The sequence below is a fragment of the Leptodactylus fuscus genome, chromosome 5, assembly GCF_031893055.1.
Source record: "Leptodactylus fuscus isolate aLepFus1 chromosome 5, aLepFus1.hap2, whole genome shotgun sequence".
Lineage (NCBI taxonomy): Eukaryota > Metazoa > Chordata > Amphibia > Anura > Leptodactylidae > Leptodactylus > Leptodactylus fuscus.
Genome location: NC_134269.1, coordinates 147,384,324 through 147,405,331, shown reverse-complemented (window position 1 = coordinate 147,405,331; position 21,008 = coordinate 147,384,324). Strand labels below are relative to the sequence as shown.

At 42.4% G+C, this 21,008-nt stretch overlaps 1 protein-coding gene across 1 annotated transcript; it reads right to left on the bottom strand.

The window, feature by feature from the left end:
• Nucleotides 1–614: 614 nt before the first annotated feature.
• LEMD3 (LEM domain containing 3) lies at nt 615–20,674 on the bottom strand. Its single transcript, XM_075274442.1, has 13 exons — nt 19,563–20,674; nt 14,388–14,413; nt 12,559–12,622; nt 11,316–11,383; nt 10,550–10,629; nt 9,019–9,161; nt 6,636–6,737; nt 5,676–5,778; nt 4,730–4,905; nt 4,083–4,164; nt 3,206–3,311; nt 3,050–3,128; nt 615–1,840 (listed from the first exon to the last, which is right to left on the bottom strand). Exons 1-13 carry the CDS (start codon nt 20,659–20,661, stop codon nt 1,686–1,688), a joined length of 2,283 nt encoding a protein of 760 aa, XP_075130543.1. The 5' UTR covers nt 20,662–20,674; the 3' UTR covers nt 615–1,685.
• Between the last annotated feature and the right edge of the window lie 334 nt (nt 20,675–21,008).

Sequence of the window (21,008 nt, the reverse complement as noted above, 5' to 3'; positions counted from 1 at the left end):
TGTGAAAAGGAATGGGAACATTCACTTGGCCCATGTGAAGGCGCTTACTGCTCTACCACACACTTACAAGAAATTGCCTTGATTTCAGTAGTAATTTTATGAACTGAAATAAAATCTTACAATACAAATGCAGGGAGCCAACTGAGCTCACCTATAAAGTATTATACTACTAAGTCCCCATTCACACGGGGCACGGATGGCGAATTTTGGTCCTGATTCTGACGAGGGAAGCCACAGCAAAATATGGCCAAAATCCACCTGCTGCAACTTCCGACATTCGCGGCACTCAGGGTCCGGCGCAGGCCCAAATTAATGGGCCTAGTCCGGAGCGTGCTGCCGCGAGGTAGATGCAGTGTCTGAATCAGTCGCAGAATCCACCTGAAGAAAGGGCAACGTGCCGCTCACAGAAAAAAAAAAAAAAAAAAAAAAAGAACGCTAGTGGTCTAAATAGACCTCTATTGTAAGGGGGCAGATTCCACATCAAAAACCGCCCTCCTTGTGAACGGGGCTTAAAAAGCCAATGACTAATCTCATAATAGCTTTGCTATGTAACGTACAAAACGAATTAGAGTAACAGCTAATTTTAGTAATAAATCAAAACTTTAATAGTGAGGAATACAGGCAACTTTTATACATTTACTACACATTTGGGTGTGAAGACCCAAAGTATACGGCGGTAACAAAATTCACCGATTTGATCTTTACATTTGCCATAGTGTGGAGGCCAACATCATGGAAAACAGAAAGAAAAAAAAACAAAACAGGGAGACATACTGCAATATCAGCCATACCTTGTCCTAACATGGTAGAATAAATACATCATCTCACAAAATAAATTGTCCAGCATCTGCCAATTGCTTATTTATTGCTCACAATCATTGAATCTTTACAATTGGTATCAGAACTCACATGAAACACAGTCAGACATTTTATATAAAACCTATAAAAGATATTTCAATTTGTATCTAATACTTTTAAAGGTAACTGGCTGTTTGACCTTTATGAGATGGTGCAGCCAATTTATTATATAAAATAACATTATGTTATGAATAAAATAGGAAGCTTATTTACTGCTTGTAAGCAGACATTTGCACAAGACTTTTGCTGCCACCACCACCAATTACACTTAAATACAAAAGGCAAAGTACATGTCTTACAATTCCCATCTTGGTAACCCAAGCCAGATATTCCCTGTACTTCAAGCTGTAACAAAAATCACTATCTACAGCAGCAGAAGTCATATAGTTAACCTCAAAAAATGTACAATTTACTATGAAGATTATAGATATATATGACAAAATAGTGTGCAGGATCCCATAGGAATTCAATAAATTATCTTCCATGTTTCAATTCAAGAAAACAGTCATATGGTTTAACAAACAATCCATGATTATCTCAAATTGGTCATAAAAACATTGCTGTCCTGTAGCACAGGATGTCATGTAAACCACAATTTTCTCTGTTAATCTTGTGATGTCCTTTGGATGATGATTTACCACAAGACCGAACAACCTGTGTTCTCACTGGAAATGTTGACATACTGATGAATATGGGGGGAAAAAAAAAAAAAAAAAAAAAAAAAAAAAAAAAAAAAAATCAAATGACAAAAATAAAAAAGGAAGACAGGTGCAAGTCAGGACCCCCAACCCTGCTGCAAATATAACAGTCATTACGACAACGCTTTCTCATGATGATGGAGATGTGCCTGTTCGCAGATTTAACTGTGACAAAGAGTTCATTTGTTTGTTTAAAGGCTTCAAAGGAGTGTTGCAGGTGAGAGCCTGAGGAAACCGATGATGATATCTATCTAATCGCAGATATTTTACAGTCACCAGCTTTCCTGAGGGAGGAAAAACAAAACAAGATCTTATTAGAACACTTGCTTCATCTAAACCCGTGATTCACAAGTTTTTTTTTTTTAAAGGCTGGACCCATTTTTGGGCAAGATTTGGAGAGGAGGAGGGGGATATTGAGAGTGATGGCGACGTGCCGTTTCGGAAGCAGTGAAAACAGAATGTCACCGGATTGTCAGAAAGTGTCCCTGGGGTCGTAATTTGACTGCGCCATGGATATGGTCAATTAGAGATTTAATTTATAATAATTATTTAGTTTATAAATAATTATAGATTATAGTTTACCCTGGACAATCCCTTTAAGATAGATTACAAATTTTCTTGTAGTAACATGCACTATTCATTTCTAAAGTGTTGTTAACTAGATGCAGGCTTTGAAGGGATTGTCCACTTTCATACCAATATTAAAAAGAAATATTGTTTGTGTAATAAGTTGTACAGTTTTCTAGATCTCTGCTTGCTGTCATTCATTCTGTTACTTCCAAAATTCTGACCATGGTCATGTGATGATCACAGATGCACAGATCATTACCAGGCTGATGTCCGATTACTGTACTATGACTAACAAGCAGTGTGCCCATCACATGACCATGGACTGTACATCAGATGACCATGGACTGTACATCACATGACCAGGGTCAGAATTTCATCCTCTAGAGCCAAGTAAAATGAATGACAGCAAACTGAAATCTACAAAACTATGAGAAAATTATGGAGAAAGTATCTTGAAAAACTGTAAAACTTATTATATAAAACAACAACAACACTTATCTCTCAATATTTATCTGAAAGTGGCCAACACCTTTAAGATCTGTAACAGTTGTATTTGGCCGCTTATGCTTTGCACCTGTATTCTGATAGAACAGCTAGGCCATGACAATCACATCAGGGTATTTGCGTGATCTTTGCTCGGTACAGTTTTAGGTTAATATTATGCCAGCTTGAGGATAATTCATTCTGTATAGATGTGAGAGAGGGAGGAACATATCACATTAGCAAGCGCCAACATTTACTGGCTATTGAGACCAAGCAGGACATGTTTCATTGGCAAAACTGCAGGTGGAACACTGCTGCGTCGCACAGTCAGAATACAGCTGCGATATGGCTCCTAATATAGGATCATATGACCCAACCATATTCCTGAACCAGGATGTAATTTCATATTGTATTAGAGTACAGAATGTGGAAAACCTTACCATCAAACCAAGATCCATGCAGTGCCTTGAACGCCTTTCCTGCATAGTCTGGTGACAGACATTTTACATACACACAACCCTAAAAAAGCAAAGTCAAAATTAACCAAGGGATATATGAAATTCAGTAAAACGTAAAGAAAAGGTAAGTGCAATTACCTCACGAGAGTTTTTATCAACTGCAATGTGAACAATCCCTTCATTATCACTGCATTTCTCCAGAATAGCTTCTTGAATCGCCAAATGCCAATGATCTCCAATTTCCCTTAAAAATTAATAAAAAAAATTATATATTGCACAAACATTAAAGCACAGCTTTCCAGACAAAAAAATGAAACACACTAACATTATTTGCCCAACACAAGATTACAGAAGTTATTACAGAAGTTCTCCGTACAGCTTTCAGGACTTCACATGATAAAACTAGCACCTACCCTCTCAGCTGCCCAACCTCCTCTTCTCCTGTGTTTGCAGCTAGTTACCTGTGCTAGGACAGTGGGTTGAATACATGTGAAACCAGGCCACACAGCACAGGTAGCTAGCAGGGAACACAAGATAGAAGCGAAGCAGCCAAGTGACTTGGGGGCCCATGTGCTGGTTCCCACAAAGTGACCTGGAGTTAGAACCAGCCTGAAAACCCCTGGTTCAGGGACAATAGAGCCACCGAGGAAACAAGTCCTGAAAGCCACCCCCCAGAATCCCATTGAAAGGAGACTTTTTTAAAGGCTATTCACGCATATGTCGGGCTCTATCAGCATAATTTTGCTGATAGATATTTTGAAGGGGCTCTATTTTTACTTTCATAGACATGCTGGCTTTATAATTTTTATTTTTATATTTTTTAACTTTACGGTATTCCTTTTAATTTATCCTTTCCAAAACTTAGAAGACCCCTTTAAGCATTTCCATTGTTTATCAACATAGAACCTGCAAAGCTCATTTAGTAAAGAGACAAGCAACTGCAGTACGCAAAAGTATAACCCTTGCTGCCATCATATCATAATTGAATAAGCTTACACATCTTTGATATACCTACATTACTGGATCAAACATGTTCCGGATCTTCAAACAAGGAGTGAGGCTGTTTGGAGGGGAATTTCTTTTATCCAAATGGAAAGCTGTAAGAAAAAAATAAAAATTTTAAGCTAGTTAGGCAAATTATTAAACTGCCGTTGTGTGATTATTTAGGGAATGGTGGGTAATATTTAATCAAACAAATTTGTGAGAAGAAAATAAAACTAAAATTTTATTTTTGTCCTCTTGCATTAGTCCAACATGTATACAGTAGTTATGAGGGAAGACGAGTTTATGCATAAGGCCTGTCGCAAAAGAAAGCTATTGTTTCACGCAGTGGAAATTGTGAGATTTTATTTAAGCTCATCCTCATTTTGCAGACAAAACTGCTGTATGTTGCCAATGGAATTATATTGGGGAGGCAAAACTGCAAAAAGCAGTGGAAAAGCTGTTAAAAAAACCAACACAAAAAAACCCAAACCCCACATGCATCATCGCTGCGTTCTTTCTGCAGCATTTTCTTGATTCTACTTATGTACCTTAGACTAAAAGGGCAGAGTTCAGCAATGTGCACAATTCTTTGCTGCTTTACATGGTTTCTCACAGAAGGACATTTGTGTACAAGTAAAAGCTTTTAAGAAAAAATATATATAACATCAAAAAACCCACCTTGGCCCTGCCATACTTTAGATGGGATAACTGAAGGTTTTTCACACGTAGAAGGCTGAGTCCATTTCCATACAAGGAAGTCTGCTCCTCCAATTTTCTTTGTTTCAGTACTTACACGGGATTCATTTGCAGCCAAGAATTCAACTGCTCTTTCCCAAACTTTCTTCATTTTTTTCCTGTGCAAGCGCAAACAAACTGATCGTAACTTTTCAAGAAATATTGTATCTGGCCTAAGCACAAGCATTTCTGATCTATATACTAAAACAATAAAGACTTCTACTGATAGCATAAGTGTTGTGGACACTCATACTCTAGATTTCTCTTCCGCATTTATATCCAGAGCTGCAGGTAAAATTCTACATATTACTTTTTACAAAGCTCAATGTCTACCAGATACAGCAAGTTAATTGAATTGGAGCTGGTATCCAGTGCTTCTGACCATTCATGACAGATCACAGGAGGTTATCCAAGACTTGATACTTTGTATAGAGGCTGTGCTGTACTGGGGCTGTAATGTGTATGGAGCCGTCTTGCCACTCAGTTCTCATTCTGGTGAAATACCATAGTTTAAAAGGATTCTAACATTAAAACTTTTTTTTTCTTGTTCACACTTAAGAAAGGCTATTCTTCTCCTACACTTAGAAGTCATCGCCACCCCGCCGTTCGGTTAAAATCCATATAACTACAGGAGTGTATGGCGCATGCTCCAACCTTGAGTAATGAATTTACTGCATTTATATTAGATTTCTAGTAAACAAATCTCTCATGGTTAAGCCAACGTTTACAGCTAGTGAGGTACTTCATAGTGTCCTGTTCATCAGTCAAAACCCACCGACCAGCTTGCTTAAGAATATAGGAAGTAGGAAGAGGAAAAGCCGATAGGAGATGGAGAAAAACCCTTTCAGACTACTCAGTTTTACCATGAAGATCAAAACCAGAAACCTACCTGTCACTTGGCGGTATTAAGGAATCTCTCACATGGGGTATTGGTGTACATGGCTCTAGTTCTTTGTTTTCTTGGCAAGCTTCATTGTGACTTTTTAAAACATCTGAAGGTACAATCACATACGTAACTTAACTACGTTTGCATTGTTGAAATTACTTGTAGTATATGCATTACAAATTAAACCAACACCAGATCTGCTAGTTATAGAGGTACAAAAAGCAATAGACAGTACAGAAACAAAAGAACTTCAACATATACTGTATATGGAATAACCCATGAGAAGAAAGTTCTGCCCGTCCTTAAGCACGCTTTACAATTCCAATGTTATGAATTGGCAGCAAAGAAGAGTTGAAGGGGCTGTGCATTTTCAGACCAATATTGAGACACAAATATAGTTTGTATAATGAAAAGTTGTACAATTTTCCAATATACCTCCTGTATCAATTCCTGGTTTTCTAGATCTCTGCTTTCAGTGACGATAGGTTCACACCTGCAATCGGGTTTCCGTTCAGGGGAGTCCACTTGGGTACCCCATGAATCGAAACCTGATATGCTTAAAAGAAAAAAAAAAAAAAAAAAAAAAAAAAAAAAAAAAAAAAAACACACACCACACACACTATAACCTGCGGACCACAGACTATAATGAGACCACCACGGTTTTTTGCCTGAAAGGGGCGAAAAATGCAGAGAAAAGTCCTGCAAGAATTCAGAACGGAATAGCCTGATTCGTGTTGATACAAGTAGTATATTGAAAATTGTACAACTTTTCATTACACATTTGTCTCTTAATTTTGGTCTAATACTGACCAACCCCTTAGAGCATTATGTAACCCATACCCATTTTTTCTCCTCCACCCCTTCTCTCTCCCTCCATTTCTTTGTAAGTCGGAGGGACCTAATTCAATGTACTAAAAGATTCCAATGTACTTTTGTATAATACAAGTTATATATGAAACTAACCTATAATTTTCACCACAAGGTCATACATTTGTTTAGTTTCCTCCTCTTCCTTTTTCCAGTGGTATCGTATATACTGGAACACTCCAAAAACCACAGCAACACCTTTATGAGCATTTAGAAAAATAAATGTGTTTGCAGTACAGTCATTAGTAAATACAAAGTTATATAAAACAAAAAACAAAGTAGGAGTCTGTAACCAGAACCCACAGATTCAGGTGATCTAACTGAATAGGTGCCTCCAGTGGCAAGATCACATCCTTTGTCAATATGCAAATAAGCTCTAGGGAGCAATAAGGGCATTGTCATTTACCTCTCTGGAGCAAGTGGAAAGCCATCATTGCTCCGAAGAGCTAAATTGCATAATAGCAAAGAAAGCGATATGGCTGCAATGTAGGAACAGATTCACAAGGAGAAAGTTTCCCCTCTTGCCAATGTAGGCAGCAATACACAGATGATCCCTTGTGAATTGGTGTCGCCATTGCAGATATTTCTGTCTTTGTCAATATGCAGTTTAGCTCTAGGAGCATTGAGAGTGTTGCAGTTGCTCCAAAGTGGTGAACAGTAATGCTCTTATTGCTCTAAAGAGGTCATTCACATAATAACGACAACAACAAACAACAATAATAAGGCAATGGCAATCCCAATCCAATAAAGTAATAAGGTGGAGACTGCAGCCTATACCGTATTTTTCGGACTATAAGACGCACCTAGGTTTTAGAGGAGGAAAATAGGGAAAAAAAATTTTGAAGCAAAAACTGGTAAAATATTTAATATATGGGAGTTGTAGTTTTGCAACAGCTGCAAGGCCACATTGACCGGTGACCCTGCAGCTGTACGGGGATGCATAGAGCGTTTTTTTTTGCGGGGCCAGCTGTACTTTTTAGTTATACCATTTTGGGGGATATCTATTGCTTAGATCACCTTGTATTGAAAAAAAAACAGGAGGTGATTTAGAACTTATTTATTTCATATTTTTAAAGCTTTTTTTTTTTTTTTTTTTTTTTTTTTTTTTTTACTATTTTATTCCCCCCCGGGGGCTTGAACCTGCGGTCACTTGATCGCAAGTCCCATAGACGGCAATACAACTGTATTGCCGTCTATGGGACATTCTGTATATTAGTATTACGGCGGCTGGTCATAGAGACCAGCCGCAATACTAATACAGCAGTGACAGGCCGGGGAGCCTCATTAGGCTCCCGGCTGTCACCCGGACAGGTCGGCTCCTGCGATATCGCCGTGCAGGAGCCGGCCTGCAACTTTACAGGTACGGGGCCGGTGGGGACCGGCCCCGGTGGAGAAGGGGCCACCGATACGGACCCGGCATCCGCTGTACTAGAGAGGCGGATGCCGGGGAGGGATAGACGCCGGGGCCTGAGACATCGCTATGATCCTCTGCCCTTCATGAAGCCAGCAGCGGGGGGACGGAGGAGCCCCTGCCACTGCTGGCTTCATGCAGGGCAGAGGAGCGCAGCGATGTCTCAGGCCCCGGCACCTGTAATGGCGTCTATCACTTGTCGGCTTCCGCCTCTCTATTACAGCGGATGCCAGGCGCCACCTTCAGACTATAAGACGCACCCTTCTTTTCCGCTTCTTATAGTCCGAAAAATACGGTAGTTTGTTTGTTTTTTAATCATACACATTTTATGATTGTAACTTCCATACAAAGCTATGGGTGGTCAAGTTTACATATCACAAGCAAACCCTGTGCTGTCCGATTCTAAGGTACACCCTTCCACATTTGTAAGTTTGCAAGAGGGAACAGAAGGAAGGGAGTAACGTGTAGTGTGATGCACTACATTAGATTTGTTTGTGTTATGTAGCCAGAGAAGATAAAGGTCTGGATAGAAGCTGTATGTGAAGGGGTTGTATTTTTTTCTCTACTTATTTCTAAGCGTTTGCAGCAGAAGTGTAGGCACAGCCTTTAAGGGGGCATTCACACTACCGTCTGTGTCCAACAGGTAGTGTCCGCTCAAAATCTGGCACGGACATTAGGAGCGGACACTAGCTGTGTCCGTGACACCTGTCATTTATTTAAATGGACATTGGGTGCGTTCTTTTGCACTCTGTGCCCTTCCTTCACTGTCCGCATGTAAAGATGTCCGACTTTTCAAGCGGACAGAAAAACCCGACATGTAGGTAGTGTGAACGCTCCCTAACAAGGTAAAATCAAAGTAAATATTATTTCTTTAGTTTCTAAATGCATAAAAGAAATTAAAAAAAAAATAGACAGAACCAGCCTCCAGCCTTAGATAAACTTTCCTTGAGTACTCTAGTGTCACATGAAACTGCATTTTTTTTTTTCTTGGACATTTTCAAAGATAGTTGAGAAAGCTGTAATAGTATTAGACCGGCATAAAAAGCAGTTTACATTATGGGAACTTACCTAGAAGCAGGAGTGATAACCTATGTGCTACTGTCACAATGGCACGGCGGAAGCGACATACAAAGGACATCTGCGGTCTCGTGGATTCCAGGTACTTCACACTATTTACATTCAGTTTAGCATCTCCCACATCTCCAGAGCACCTGAACAAAAACAAAACAAAAAAACCTAATTACTGACAATCCTAGAATACAATATATTCTGCCTTTTCAATGTGCAATGGCTGACATAAAAATAAAATTTTTCTCCCATAAAACAATATCTGATGTGTCAATAACTAGATCGTGAAAATTACCATTTCATGTTAAGACAATATACATTAGTGCCGCTACAGTGTCTAAACCAAAGACTAACTCACAATATTGAATGAGTCTCAAACACATCAATTGTACAAAGAACATAATTTAGTAGTTTTTATATTCCCTTCTAAGGGTCAGTTCACACGTGAACTGCCCGCGCGGGTTTTGACACGGAAAGAGACGCGGTGAGCCGCGTCTCTCTCTTGTCAAAACCAGCCTGCGGCGACCATCGCAGTCGCGGCTTTCCCCTCCGCTGTCGGCTCAAATGAATGAGCCGACATAGGAGGGAGCTGCCGGGGGCCCGCGCAGCTTCCGCCTGAAGAAAGGACATGTACATAGACCACCATTGTAAAGGGGCGGATTTTGAAGCGAAATCCGCTGTCAAAATCCGCCCCTTTGTTCACGTGTGAACTAGCCCTAAGCGAAGGCAAAGGAGCAGAAAGGATAAGAAAAAAAACCCAAAAAAACAAAACAACAACAACAACCCACTTACACAGAATTAGTATATGGTTAGGATAAAGTATATAAAAGATTATAACTATGCTGGGGAAGATTAATGAGAATACACCACAATTTAGTACAACTGGTACCACTTTTACGCATTATTTTAATGGTTTTAAGTCTTGTCCAATAAGAACACATTAAGATATTTAATATTGCGCACCCAAATTTTTGTGCATAAACTAATCCAAACAAAGAGTGGTGTAAAATGAGATTAGACATTTTTAGAATGTTGATATACGTGAAATGATCCAGCACTCTCCGGACAAAAAGTAGCTTAAAAGTTACATACTTTATTTCTTCATGCGATAAAATAACAATCCATGTTCATGAAGGTACTGCATCAGCAGACAAAGCGTATCACTGATGAATTATGCTACGCGTTTTGGAACATAGTTCCTTCCTCATGGCAGTACCTTCATGAACATGGATTGTCATTTTATCGCATGAAGAAATAAAGTATGTAACTTTTAAGCTACTTTTTATCTGGAGAGTGCTGGATCATTTCACATATATCAAGTTTCTATTGACCGAGTTGAGTCCATCGGTGTTCGTGCATCCCGGAATTAAGGAATTGTCTTCAGATTGACAAGTGGGTGAGCTGGACTATTTCTATATTGAATATTTTTAGAATGTGTTAAATGTATCCAGCACTATGATAAGTCTGGTGCTATAGGAATATGTATGACATAATATGAGATACACATCCTGCCTTCTCAAAATGTACTCACCTAATTCCAACATCTTTTCCAGAATCTAGAATCCAGGTCAGAGAATTGTTGAGCTGACTAATATATTCTTGACCAAAACTCTGTAAATAAACACATTTTTACAGAACAGCTTTTAAGATATGACAAAAGGAAACTTCTCAACATAAAACCCAAAAATTACAGAGTGACCTTAATTGAACCAGAGGCAAGAGGTGTTGTGTTATTATTCCCATGGTGAATACAATGTCCTTAAGTATACATTTAAAGATATTTAAGAAAGCTTTTCATTCCCCCTAATATCAGTTTTTAGGGGGGGGAGCAAATTATGACAGAAAGGTGGTGTGATCTTTCAGAGCCCAACAAATTTGAAGGCTGGAAGCTGGTAGGCATGTCATTTAAGAGTAATTGTCCAGGAATTACAGATTTTTCCTGGAGGTCAGGCAAGCTTATCTCACCCCGGTGTCTTCTACTGTCAGGTCTCCCATCACCCAGGAGCTTGTTCTGAAAAATGTTCTTGCCAGGTGATCGCTAAGGCTTAAGGATCCGGGACATCAAAGTTTATGTATGCAAGTTACATCCCAGGTTTTTTTTTTTTTTTTTTTTTTTTACTTAGGCCGCTGATTGGCATCAGTGGTCATGTTGCAACAAGGATGTTCACTGGAAAAAGCCCTGGAGCACTGCTGGACCGGACAGGGGTGGGAGACTAATTCCTGTAACACTCCCCCCCCCCCCTCCTTCCCATTAAGAGTTGTAAGCAATGGAGAGGGAAAAAAAATAAATGACTGACCTGTAAATACTCTGCTGCCTCTTGGACGGAAATATGACTGTAGTCAGCATCACCACATATGTAATCTCCTACCACAATGTGATTAAGGAGGAGAAAAAAAAAAAAAAATTTAAGGAAATAAAAGTCATAAAAGTGCATAGGTCATCAGTTTGTTACTTTCAGGTCCTGGACAACCCCTTCAAGACTGGCTTAGGTCAGTTGCAGACGACCGTGCTACAATCAGCCTGCAGTGAATTACAAGCACAGGCGGCACATGGGGATGTCCCCCATGTGCCGCCCGTGCTCGCGCCATGCTTCCACACCTCCTTTCATTAAAAAAATAGGAGCCACGGAAGAACGAGCCGCTAAATAGGACCTACTAGGACTGTTGGCCCGTACACAGGACTGTAAAAATCAGTCGTGTGTACAGGCCCATAGAAGAGAAAGGGTCATTGTGCTATCTGTAAAATACTCAGATAACACACTGACCCACACCAAGGACATCTGCAAGGGGCCTTGGGAAATAAAAGTCTTAATACATTATCCACCGCCCCCCTCCCCCAATGTCTACCTGTGTAACCTAGTTGACATATGTTAGCAAACAGAATTAGAGATGAGCGAACACTGTTCGGATCAGCCTATCCGAACAACACGCTCCCATATAAATGAATGGAAGCACCTGGCACGGCGACCGGCAAAGTGTACGTATCAGGTGCTTCCATTCATTTTTATGGGAGCGTGCTGTTCGGATCGGCTGATCCGAACAGTGTTCGCTCATCTCTAAACAGGATGCCATCTTACCAAAAAATAATCTAATTGATGCTTTACTAAGACTACTTGCAAAGGCAATTTACTTATTTTTTAAATTGATTCAAATTTCACAGACTTCATATATTCGACATCAACATCTTAAAGGCCATGTACATATGCAGTAGACTATCTGCAGTGGAGAAAGACATTCACAGCCAAGTCAATTGCATTACATAACTTTTTGCAACATTAGTTGTGAAGTTTCCAATTGCTAGATATATGACATACTACTGCAGGGAGAAAGTTTTAGGCACATTATCAAAGTATGAATACGTTTTTGAAGCAGTGTAGTTCAGGGCAACATGACAGTTCCGGAGTGAATAGGCAATGAATGATGGAATATATGTGTGCACGTGTAAATGTCAGGCACTCATAATTGACCGACCATATTTGAAGTCTTGCAGAATGTAAGGTCAGACAACGGGCCATGCCAAACATTTTAGAACATATTTACCTGCTCTTTTTGCCAACTTGTCATGTAGTTTATGCAGAGTATTCATCAGCAGATTGTCAGCTGTCTAAAAGAAAAACCACATTGACCGAGTCAATTAATTCAAATATGTAATAGAGTGACAAATCGTGACAGAAACTGGAAACTAAACTAAGAATTCCATTCCCCAGCATTAGTTTCCCCCGTGATCATACACTGCACCGCTGTCCACAGGACAAGGGATAAGTGATCATAACAGCACAAAGCCCTTAAGGCTAAGGCAGGCCATACAAATTGGATACCTGTTGAACAAATGCTCATTTGGTTGACAGCTAACTTTAGTAATCTTCTTAGAAGATGTTGGACAGTTCAATCAACATTTATCTAATGTATATGGCCAGCTTGGTGTTGGTTCACACAGAGGACTTTGGAGCAAATTATAAGGCAGAACCTTCCTCAAAAGCAGCACCAAATTCTGCCTGAAAGCTTCCTTCCATACATTCAATTGGAGGCAGATATTTTCTGCCAGCTGATCTTTTTTTTTTTTCCAGCTAACAGAAAAACAAAACAAAAACAGTTCTGCTCATTCTTCAGGTGGATTCTCCGTGAAACTCCCACTAGAAAGATTGTGGAGAGGTTATTAAGCAAATTTTCAGAATCTGCATCAAAATCAGCTTCCAAAATCGCTGCATACAAGTTCAGCAAAATCCTTGTAAAAAAAAAAAAAAATCCACCTCCCATTGAATTTAATGGGAGCTGGGCATTTCCTTTTTCTGCAAGCGTGTTTTACCGCTCACAGAAAAAAGCAGCGACCTGCCCTGTCTTGACACATTCCCTCCAGACTAGGCCCATTCATTTGAGCCTAATCCAGAGTGGAAAGCTGCGAATATCGGAAGCCGTGACAAGCAGATTTTGGTCCAGATTCTGACGCGGCTACCAAAATCAAATTCCAGACCAAAAAAAAAAAAAACCCACATGTGAACCCGGCATTAGTGTGCTGAAGCATTAGGAAATCCCTTTCCTGCAACTATGGGTCCTAGACCAGTCTCTGAATAGCATAATTCCTCCTCAACCCTGCCCCCCCAAAAAACAAACAAACCCACAGCTGGCACAATGCAGTCAGGCAGGTAACATTCTCCTGGCATGAAATAGAGAAGCGTGATACAGCTGCTCAGAAGTGGAAATCATGCCATTGAGTTCCTGGCGCACATTTTAGTGGCAATGCTAAAAGGTTTACCAAAGATTAGAAAAACATTGCTACATTTCCACAAAAGCAGAATCACATGTTCAAAGGCTATGAGTGGCATTGAGGTTCAGCCCCATTTATCTCACTGGAGATGATCTGCAATACCAATCACACCCAATGGAAGAGTGTGATGCAATTTCTAGAATACATGTTCTTCTAACTCTGGATAACCCCTTTAATGCTATAGGAGGTTTGGAATTCTGCAGTTACTGAGCCAGCAGAGCATTGGCGGCTTTTACGCAATATGTGCCTAAATACTTTGTGACCCTGCTCTGTAACTTTACGTGGTCTGACACTACATGGCTGTGTCACTGTTCTTCCTAAAACACTTCCATTTTCACAAACTAATTTTTTTTGCATATAGTACCATGCTAAAATTCAGTAAGCTGTTTGTAAAGAGACTACATGGCTAGGTCTTGGATTATACACATCTGTGGCAAATGAATTGAATGAAACTCCTGAATTCAATTTAAGAGGTGCAACCCAATGCTTTCTTTATACAATTGTCTAATAGGAGTGTCCCAGTCTGACATCTCGTACTGTGTATTTATTGAAACCCAGGTCTGAAGATATGACAAAGTATTAATGAACTAAGTACAATACTTACCTCACTATGCAGGTCATCAGAGCCTCCTAAGAGGAGAGAAAAGAAATGTGTGTAAGTCAGTCTTGTACTAGTGTAATCATTATACATCATAAGAATGGTTACCAGGCATCATTGATCTGTATGTTTAGGATCATACAGAAGAGCAGAATTGTAGTTATATTTGTAATCCACTTTGGAGTATGCCAAGCATGGACTAAAGATTTCGGTACATAGAAAGCACCTAACATAAGGTATTAAAACCACTCACTGACCTTCCACCACTCTGGTTCCAATGCAAAGGTTGAAAGCTGGGCCACCCATCCAACAATTGCAGATGGAAGCCACAGCGATAAGTCTATCAGCTACCTGCGTGATATCCACTAAGCACAAGTCAGCAGACCCAGCATGTGTGGTCTCAGCCAAGAAAATCCCATTTAGAAGACAAAAACCCTCACATAAGCCCAATATTACATCAAAAATACATATGGTATGGTGCCTGAAGAGGCAATACCACTACCTGAGCATATTAACAGCCAACATCACTTACATCATTATCCTATACTGCATTGGTCACTGACAATGCCACATTACTTATCATAAACCACCAAGAGACTGAAGACAAGAAATAAGCTGAAGCTCCACCAAGATTTTACTCCAGGACAACCCCCAAATATTACAGAAAGTCAAATATTAAATGAATATTTTCTCTCAGATTGTTAGTGTAATCCAGAACAAGTCTTATGGGGTGAGATACTCACTGTAGCTGCTCTCCACTCTGGCTGAAAGATTTTTTTATTTTTTTTGGGGGGGAGGGGAGGGGTGAAAGTACTCTCCTGTACGAAATTAAACTTCTCTAATAAGGTATATGAAAATGTTTTTGTAAACTGGACACCTTTAAACATGAAGCTCCATTTACTCCTATTCCAAAAAGAAAATGACCAATCTGCAGCAATTTAAGATTTAGCATTACCTCATACGCAAGATTTAGCTCATGTCTAAAGCCCACACAATATTCTGTGAAATCTTAAACACTATTAGTCATGCATAAATTGTTGGATTTACAGGCATTTTCTGTGAGCAAGCTTAGGAAAGGCAACGTTTGTTATAGCAGTCAAAGCAAGAACTTGCTTGTTATGAGATGATGACACTAAGTATTTCAGGTCTAGGAGCCACCTAAATTCTCAGAGGCAATGACGCTCTGAATCCAAGAGAATGGAGCAAGTTATTCCCCATTCACATGGTCTGTGACAAACTGTGGCGTACTCCTCACCGCAAAAACAAGACAGACATCCACCATAAGAATAGACATGCAGAATCTGCAGGATAAAGCTGTATTGAGTGGAAGTGGGGTCAGTCCTTGTGCAGACCTACTGCTTGTGCGGAACAAAAACCCAAGAATGAGCCTCGGACATCTGAAGCAGCTTCTTTTGTAAATATAGGCTGCATTTGTCATAAGCAAATCCTTAATGTGTGAACATACCCACAGAAAGTCATAAGCGTCTCACAATCTGTTAGTTTTCTAATTAAAAAGAATATTTTACTTAAGGAGTTGTCCAGTTATGGGCATTTATCCCCTATCCACAGGACAAGGAGAGAAGTGTCTCCCCCCCCCCATCAGTATGTCTTTGGAATATGGGATGGAAATCCATGCAAACGCAGGGAGAACATACAAACTCCTTACAGATGGTTTTTTGCCCTTGGCGGGATTTGAACACCAGGACTCCAGTGCTGCAAGGCTGCAGTGCTAACCACTGAGCCACCGTGCTGCCCCTAGGGAGATAAGTGTCTGATCACCAGGTCCCCCAGAGATCTGAAGTGCAAGTGCATTTGTATGAGCTGCACTACATTCACTTATAAAGGGCCGCTGCCAGAGATTACTGTCCCAGTAGTCCCTCCTGATCACTGCGGGAAGTAGCAATCAGACACTTATGGACATTTATCCCTTATGCAGAGGACAAAGGATAAACATCCATAACAGGACAACCCCTCTAAGGTCTTGTTCACTTGGGGGTGGATTTTGGAACAGAGAGTGACGCTAGTGGTCTCCACAGACCACCAATGTACAGAGGCGGATTTTGAGGCGAAATCCGCAGTCAAAATCCGCCTCCTTGCCCCCGTGTGAACTAGCCCTAAAGGTCAGGGCACACAGTTTCTTGATGCCGAATCCGCCTCAAAATCAGCTTCCAAAAAAAGCCTCCCAATAGAACTCTACTGTATATTTTCAGCGCTTTTTTTTTTTTTTTTTTTTTGAACAGTCGGCCAGACAAAACTAGGTGCTTGGTGTGGTAGCCATTTAAGGAGGAGTTGACTATATATATATAGTTTTTAAAGCATATGCACTTCTATATACCGCTAGAAAGCCAAAAGACGCTGTTACCAATATAGCGCACTGTCTGCTTTCTAGAGGTAAAACTGCATGTGCCTGAGGACATGAACCGTCCTCTAACTGCAGCAATGAAGAAAACATGCTATTGGACATCTCACCAGTACACCAACCAGAGGCTTTCAGTTTCATGGCCATTTCATACAGGTGAGATGAATAGTAACACGTGCAAGTCATTAGTACAATATACACTGCATGCAATGAAAGAAAAAAAAAAAAAAAAAAAAAAGGAGAGCATAAACCCAGCCAATCAGGTCTGAGTATGGGATACAGTGTGCCGATGTGTGGCGTGGTGGTTGAACAAGCCCCTCAAAATCCTAATCTAATGGCCATAACCGCTTATTACAACACTTGTCTCCAGCAGTCCACTGGGTTGAATAGACTATCATATACTGCTTTAACCCAGGTGCCCAAAGGCTGTCTGTGGATAGGTCATTAGTATGAAAACCCATTTTCAGGACTGACAACCCATTAAAGGAGTGATGCAGGCAATACATCTTTTTGGGGCAATGATTTCACTGCTCAAAAGGAACATATTTACTAATATACATACTGGCTTCTTGGTGTACTAATTCATAGACTCACAAAGAACTGGGGGGATTTGGGGTGTCGTCCAGAAATCTGCATCTTGTGACTGAACCAGCTCTACTCTATGAACGAGCAGCGGGAATAGAGCTGGGTCAGTCATGTGACCCAGAGACAGCACTCTGCAAATCTATAACAAGACCACATGCAGCCCCATTCATCAGGAGGCTAAGCTGCAGACTCATTTTTCCACAGCAAGTCTCACTCCTTCATAAATGGATGACAGCCATGGTCAGGCAGATGCAGTAAAGATCCTCTAATTCATTAAACACCTTGTGACTGTATACCTATAAAAGCAAATATACAACAATCTATACATGTTATTAATTGCAGAAAATAATTGAAACTTATATTGAGGCCGAGGTGGGTTTCTTCCAACTCCGTATCCATGCCATTCACAGATGCCAATATGCATGTAGCTGATGTACAGCCACAACATGGACTTGAAACCCTATTCCAGATAGCAAGTGTCTTCACACAGAAAAGAGGTTTAAATCCACACGAAAACTACCACTTGCCCTAATGGGACTGTGGGCCGAGGCTGGGACTGATAACATCCAGCACAGTAATGGAGTGGGGAGTCACACACCGACATTAACATTATGCTATGGACAGTGCTCCCTCCAGTCAGCTTTATGTATACAAGGCCCCCTATAGCTGGCCTATACAAGCCATGGACAGTGCTCACTCCAGTCAGCTTTATATATACACTACACCCCCACACACACATAGCTGGCCTATATAAGCCATGAACAGTGCTCCCTCCAGTCAGCTCTATGTATACAAGGCCCCCCTATAGCTAGTGCTCCCTCCAGTCAGCTTCATGTATACAAGGCCCCTATAGCTGGCCTATATAAGCCATGGACAATGCTCCCTCCAGTCAGCTTTATATATACACTACACGCACCCCCCTATAGCTGGCCTACATAAGCCATGGACAGTGCTCCCTCCAGTCAGCTTTATGTATACAAGGCCCCCCTATAGCTGGCCTATAAGACATGAACAGTGCTCCCTTCAGTCAGCTCTATGTATACAAGGCACCCCTATAGCTAGTGCTCCCTCCAGTCAGCTCTATGTATATAAGGCCCCCCTATAGCTGGCCTGTAAGCCATGAACAGTGCTCCCCCCAGTCAGCTATATGTATACAAGCCCCCCCTATAGCTGGCCTAAGTAAGCCATGAACAGTGCTCCCTCCAGTCAGCTCTATGTATACAAGGCCCCCTATAGCTAGTGCTCCCTCCAGTCAGCTCTATGTATACAAGGCCCCCTATAGCTAGTGCACCCTCCAGTCAGCTCTATGTATACAAGGGCCCCCTATAGCTAGTACTCCCTCCAGTCAGCTCTATGTATACAAGGCCCCCTATAGCTAGTGCTCCCTCCAGTCAGCTCTATGTATACAAGGCCCCCTATAGCTAGTGCACCCTCCAGTCAGCTCTATGTATACAAGGCCCCCTATAGCTAGTGCACCCTCCAGTCAGCTCTATGTATACAAGGCCCCCTATAGCTAGTGCTCCCTCCAGTCAGCTCTATGTATACAAGGCCCCCTATAGCTAGTGCTCCCTCCAGTCAGCTCTATGTATACAAGGCCCCCTATAGCTAGTGCTCCCTCCAGTCAGCTCTATGTATACAAGGCCCCCCTATAGCTAGTGCTCCCTCCAGTCAGCTCTATGTATACAAGGCCCCCTATAGCTAGTGCTCCCTCCAGTCAGCTCTATGTATACAAGGCACCCCTATAGCTAGTGCTCCCTCCAGTCAGCTCTATGTATATAAGGCCCCCCTATAGCTGGCCTGTAAGCCATGAACAGTGCTCCCCCCAGTCAGCTATATGTATACAAGCCCCCCCTATAGCTGGCCTAAGTAAGCCATGGACAGTGCTCCCTCCAGTCAGCTCTATGTATACAAGGCCCCCTATAGCTAGTGCTCCCTCCAGTCAGCTCTATGTATACAAGGCCCCCTATAGCTAGTGCTCCCTCCAGTCAGCTCTATGTATACAAGGCCCCCCTATAGCTAGTGCTCCCTCCAGTCAGCTCTATGTATACAAGGGCCCCCTATAGCTAGTGCTCCCTCCAGTCAGCTCTATGTATACAAGGCCCCCCTATAGCTAGTGCTCCCTCCAGTCAGCTCTATGTATACAAGGGCCCCCTATAGCTAGTGCTCCCTCCAGTCAGCTCTATGTATACAGCCATGAACAGTGCTCCCCCCAGTGTACCTACTCTGGTAATACTTACTGGCCTCCTCTCCAGTCAGGCTTGTGCCCCTCATGCCTAGGTAGGTGAGTCCCAGCAGCAGGAAGAAGAGACAGGCGGCGGTGAGCAGGATCATGGACAGGTAGTGGGCACTGAAGCCCGCACTGGCGGACACCTCGTCACTCCTGAACTGCTGCAGCAGCGCCTCCTCGGGCTCGGGAAGCTTGTGCGGCCTCTTCTTGCTGCCGGTGTACGGGTAGTAGCTGTGGTTAGAGCCGGCATGGTTGGACGGGGAGACGCGGCTGCTAGGAATGCTGTTGCTGGTGAGGTGTAGTCGGGGCCCCGTGTCAGGGCTATAGGCGGCCCCCAGGTGATTGTTGCTCTTGCTCGTCTCCACTTCTGGACAGTGAGACTTCCTGGCGGCCGCCCGATGCCTGGGAGACACCTGAGACTCCTCCCTGTCCCAGGCCGGTCTGCTCGTCTCCTCAGCAGGGTCCATGCCGTTATCGCGGGCCTGTCTGCTCGGAGGCCGCCTGCTCCGGCGACTCATCAGCTCATCCTCCGCATAGTCCTCCTCATCAGAGTCAGAGTAATCCTTGCAGTACAGGCGGCTGCCGTTCACGGTCCTGCTTTTAGCCGTCTCCTCCTGTGTGTCGTCGCGGAGCGGGGGGCTGTGCGGCCTGCACGTCCCCCACCAGACAGGCGCCTTCCGCCCGTCTACCTTGTCCATATAGTCCCGCTGGGCCGGGCTCCTCTGTGTCTGCGGGGTGCTGCTCCTCTCCCGGCGCCCGCCATGTGCCCCCAAGGCACTGTCCACATCCGATTCGTCGGAGCTGAAGCCTACAATCGGAGACGGTTTCCCGGCCTCTGCCTGCTGGTAGTGCCGGCCGCCTCGCCTGTGCGTCACATCCCCAGAAAGCGGGCGGGCTCCCAGGCTTTCCGAGTGCCCATCCACGGTCTGGTTGTTATTTGTTAGCCGCGTTTTCCCGACTCGAGGCCTCTGCTCTTCCCTCAGCTTCTTGAGTTTCTTCAGGTAGACCGGCCGAGTGCTGTCTGTCACCGGTCCCGGCATCACGCCAGAGCGCTTCAGCTCAGAAACCAGCTCCTCGTCCGTTAACTGTGCGGCCGCCATTTTGACCATTCGTCTGGGCTATCTGCCCCCCTACACACGCTGGCTGTGCCCCGGAAGTGACGTCAGCGAACTAGACTGTGAACTAGACCAGCCGCTCACCCGGGAGCCAGTCTGGCGCTTGTGTCACTGCAGTCATGTCGCTGCCAGGCTGGTGTACATGTTTACACGTCACGTGGTCTAGGGCCTGTGGTATGCAGCGGCATTAATAAGCACATATGTCCAAGTGCAGGTTGTGCCTCATAACACACTCACGTTACATTCTTATTTACTATCCACTTCACATATACAACATTTTGTTTGTTTTCATCAGTTTTTAATTTTTTCCCCTAAAAAACACTACTAATGTATAAATATAT

Bases quoted from the DNA above. Each gene is read 5' to 3' on its own strand.
- LEMD3 (XM_075274442.1), bottom strand. From the start codon at position 20,661: ATGGTCAAAATGGCGGCCGCACAGTTAACGGACGAGGAGCTGGTTTCT. The intron at 9,162-10,549 runs GTGAGTACATTT...GTTTTTGTTCAG, and splicing joins GGAAAAGATGTTGGAATTAG to GTGCTCTGGAGATGTGGGAG. The intron at 4,165-4,729 runs GTGGGTTTTTTG...TTTTTCTTACAG, and splicing joins TAAAGTATGGCAGGGCCAAG to CTTTCCATTTGGATAAAAGA.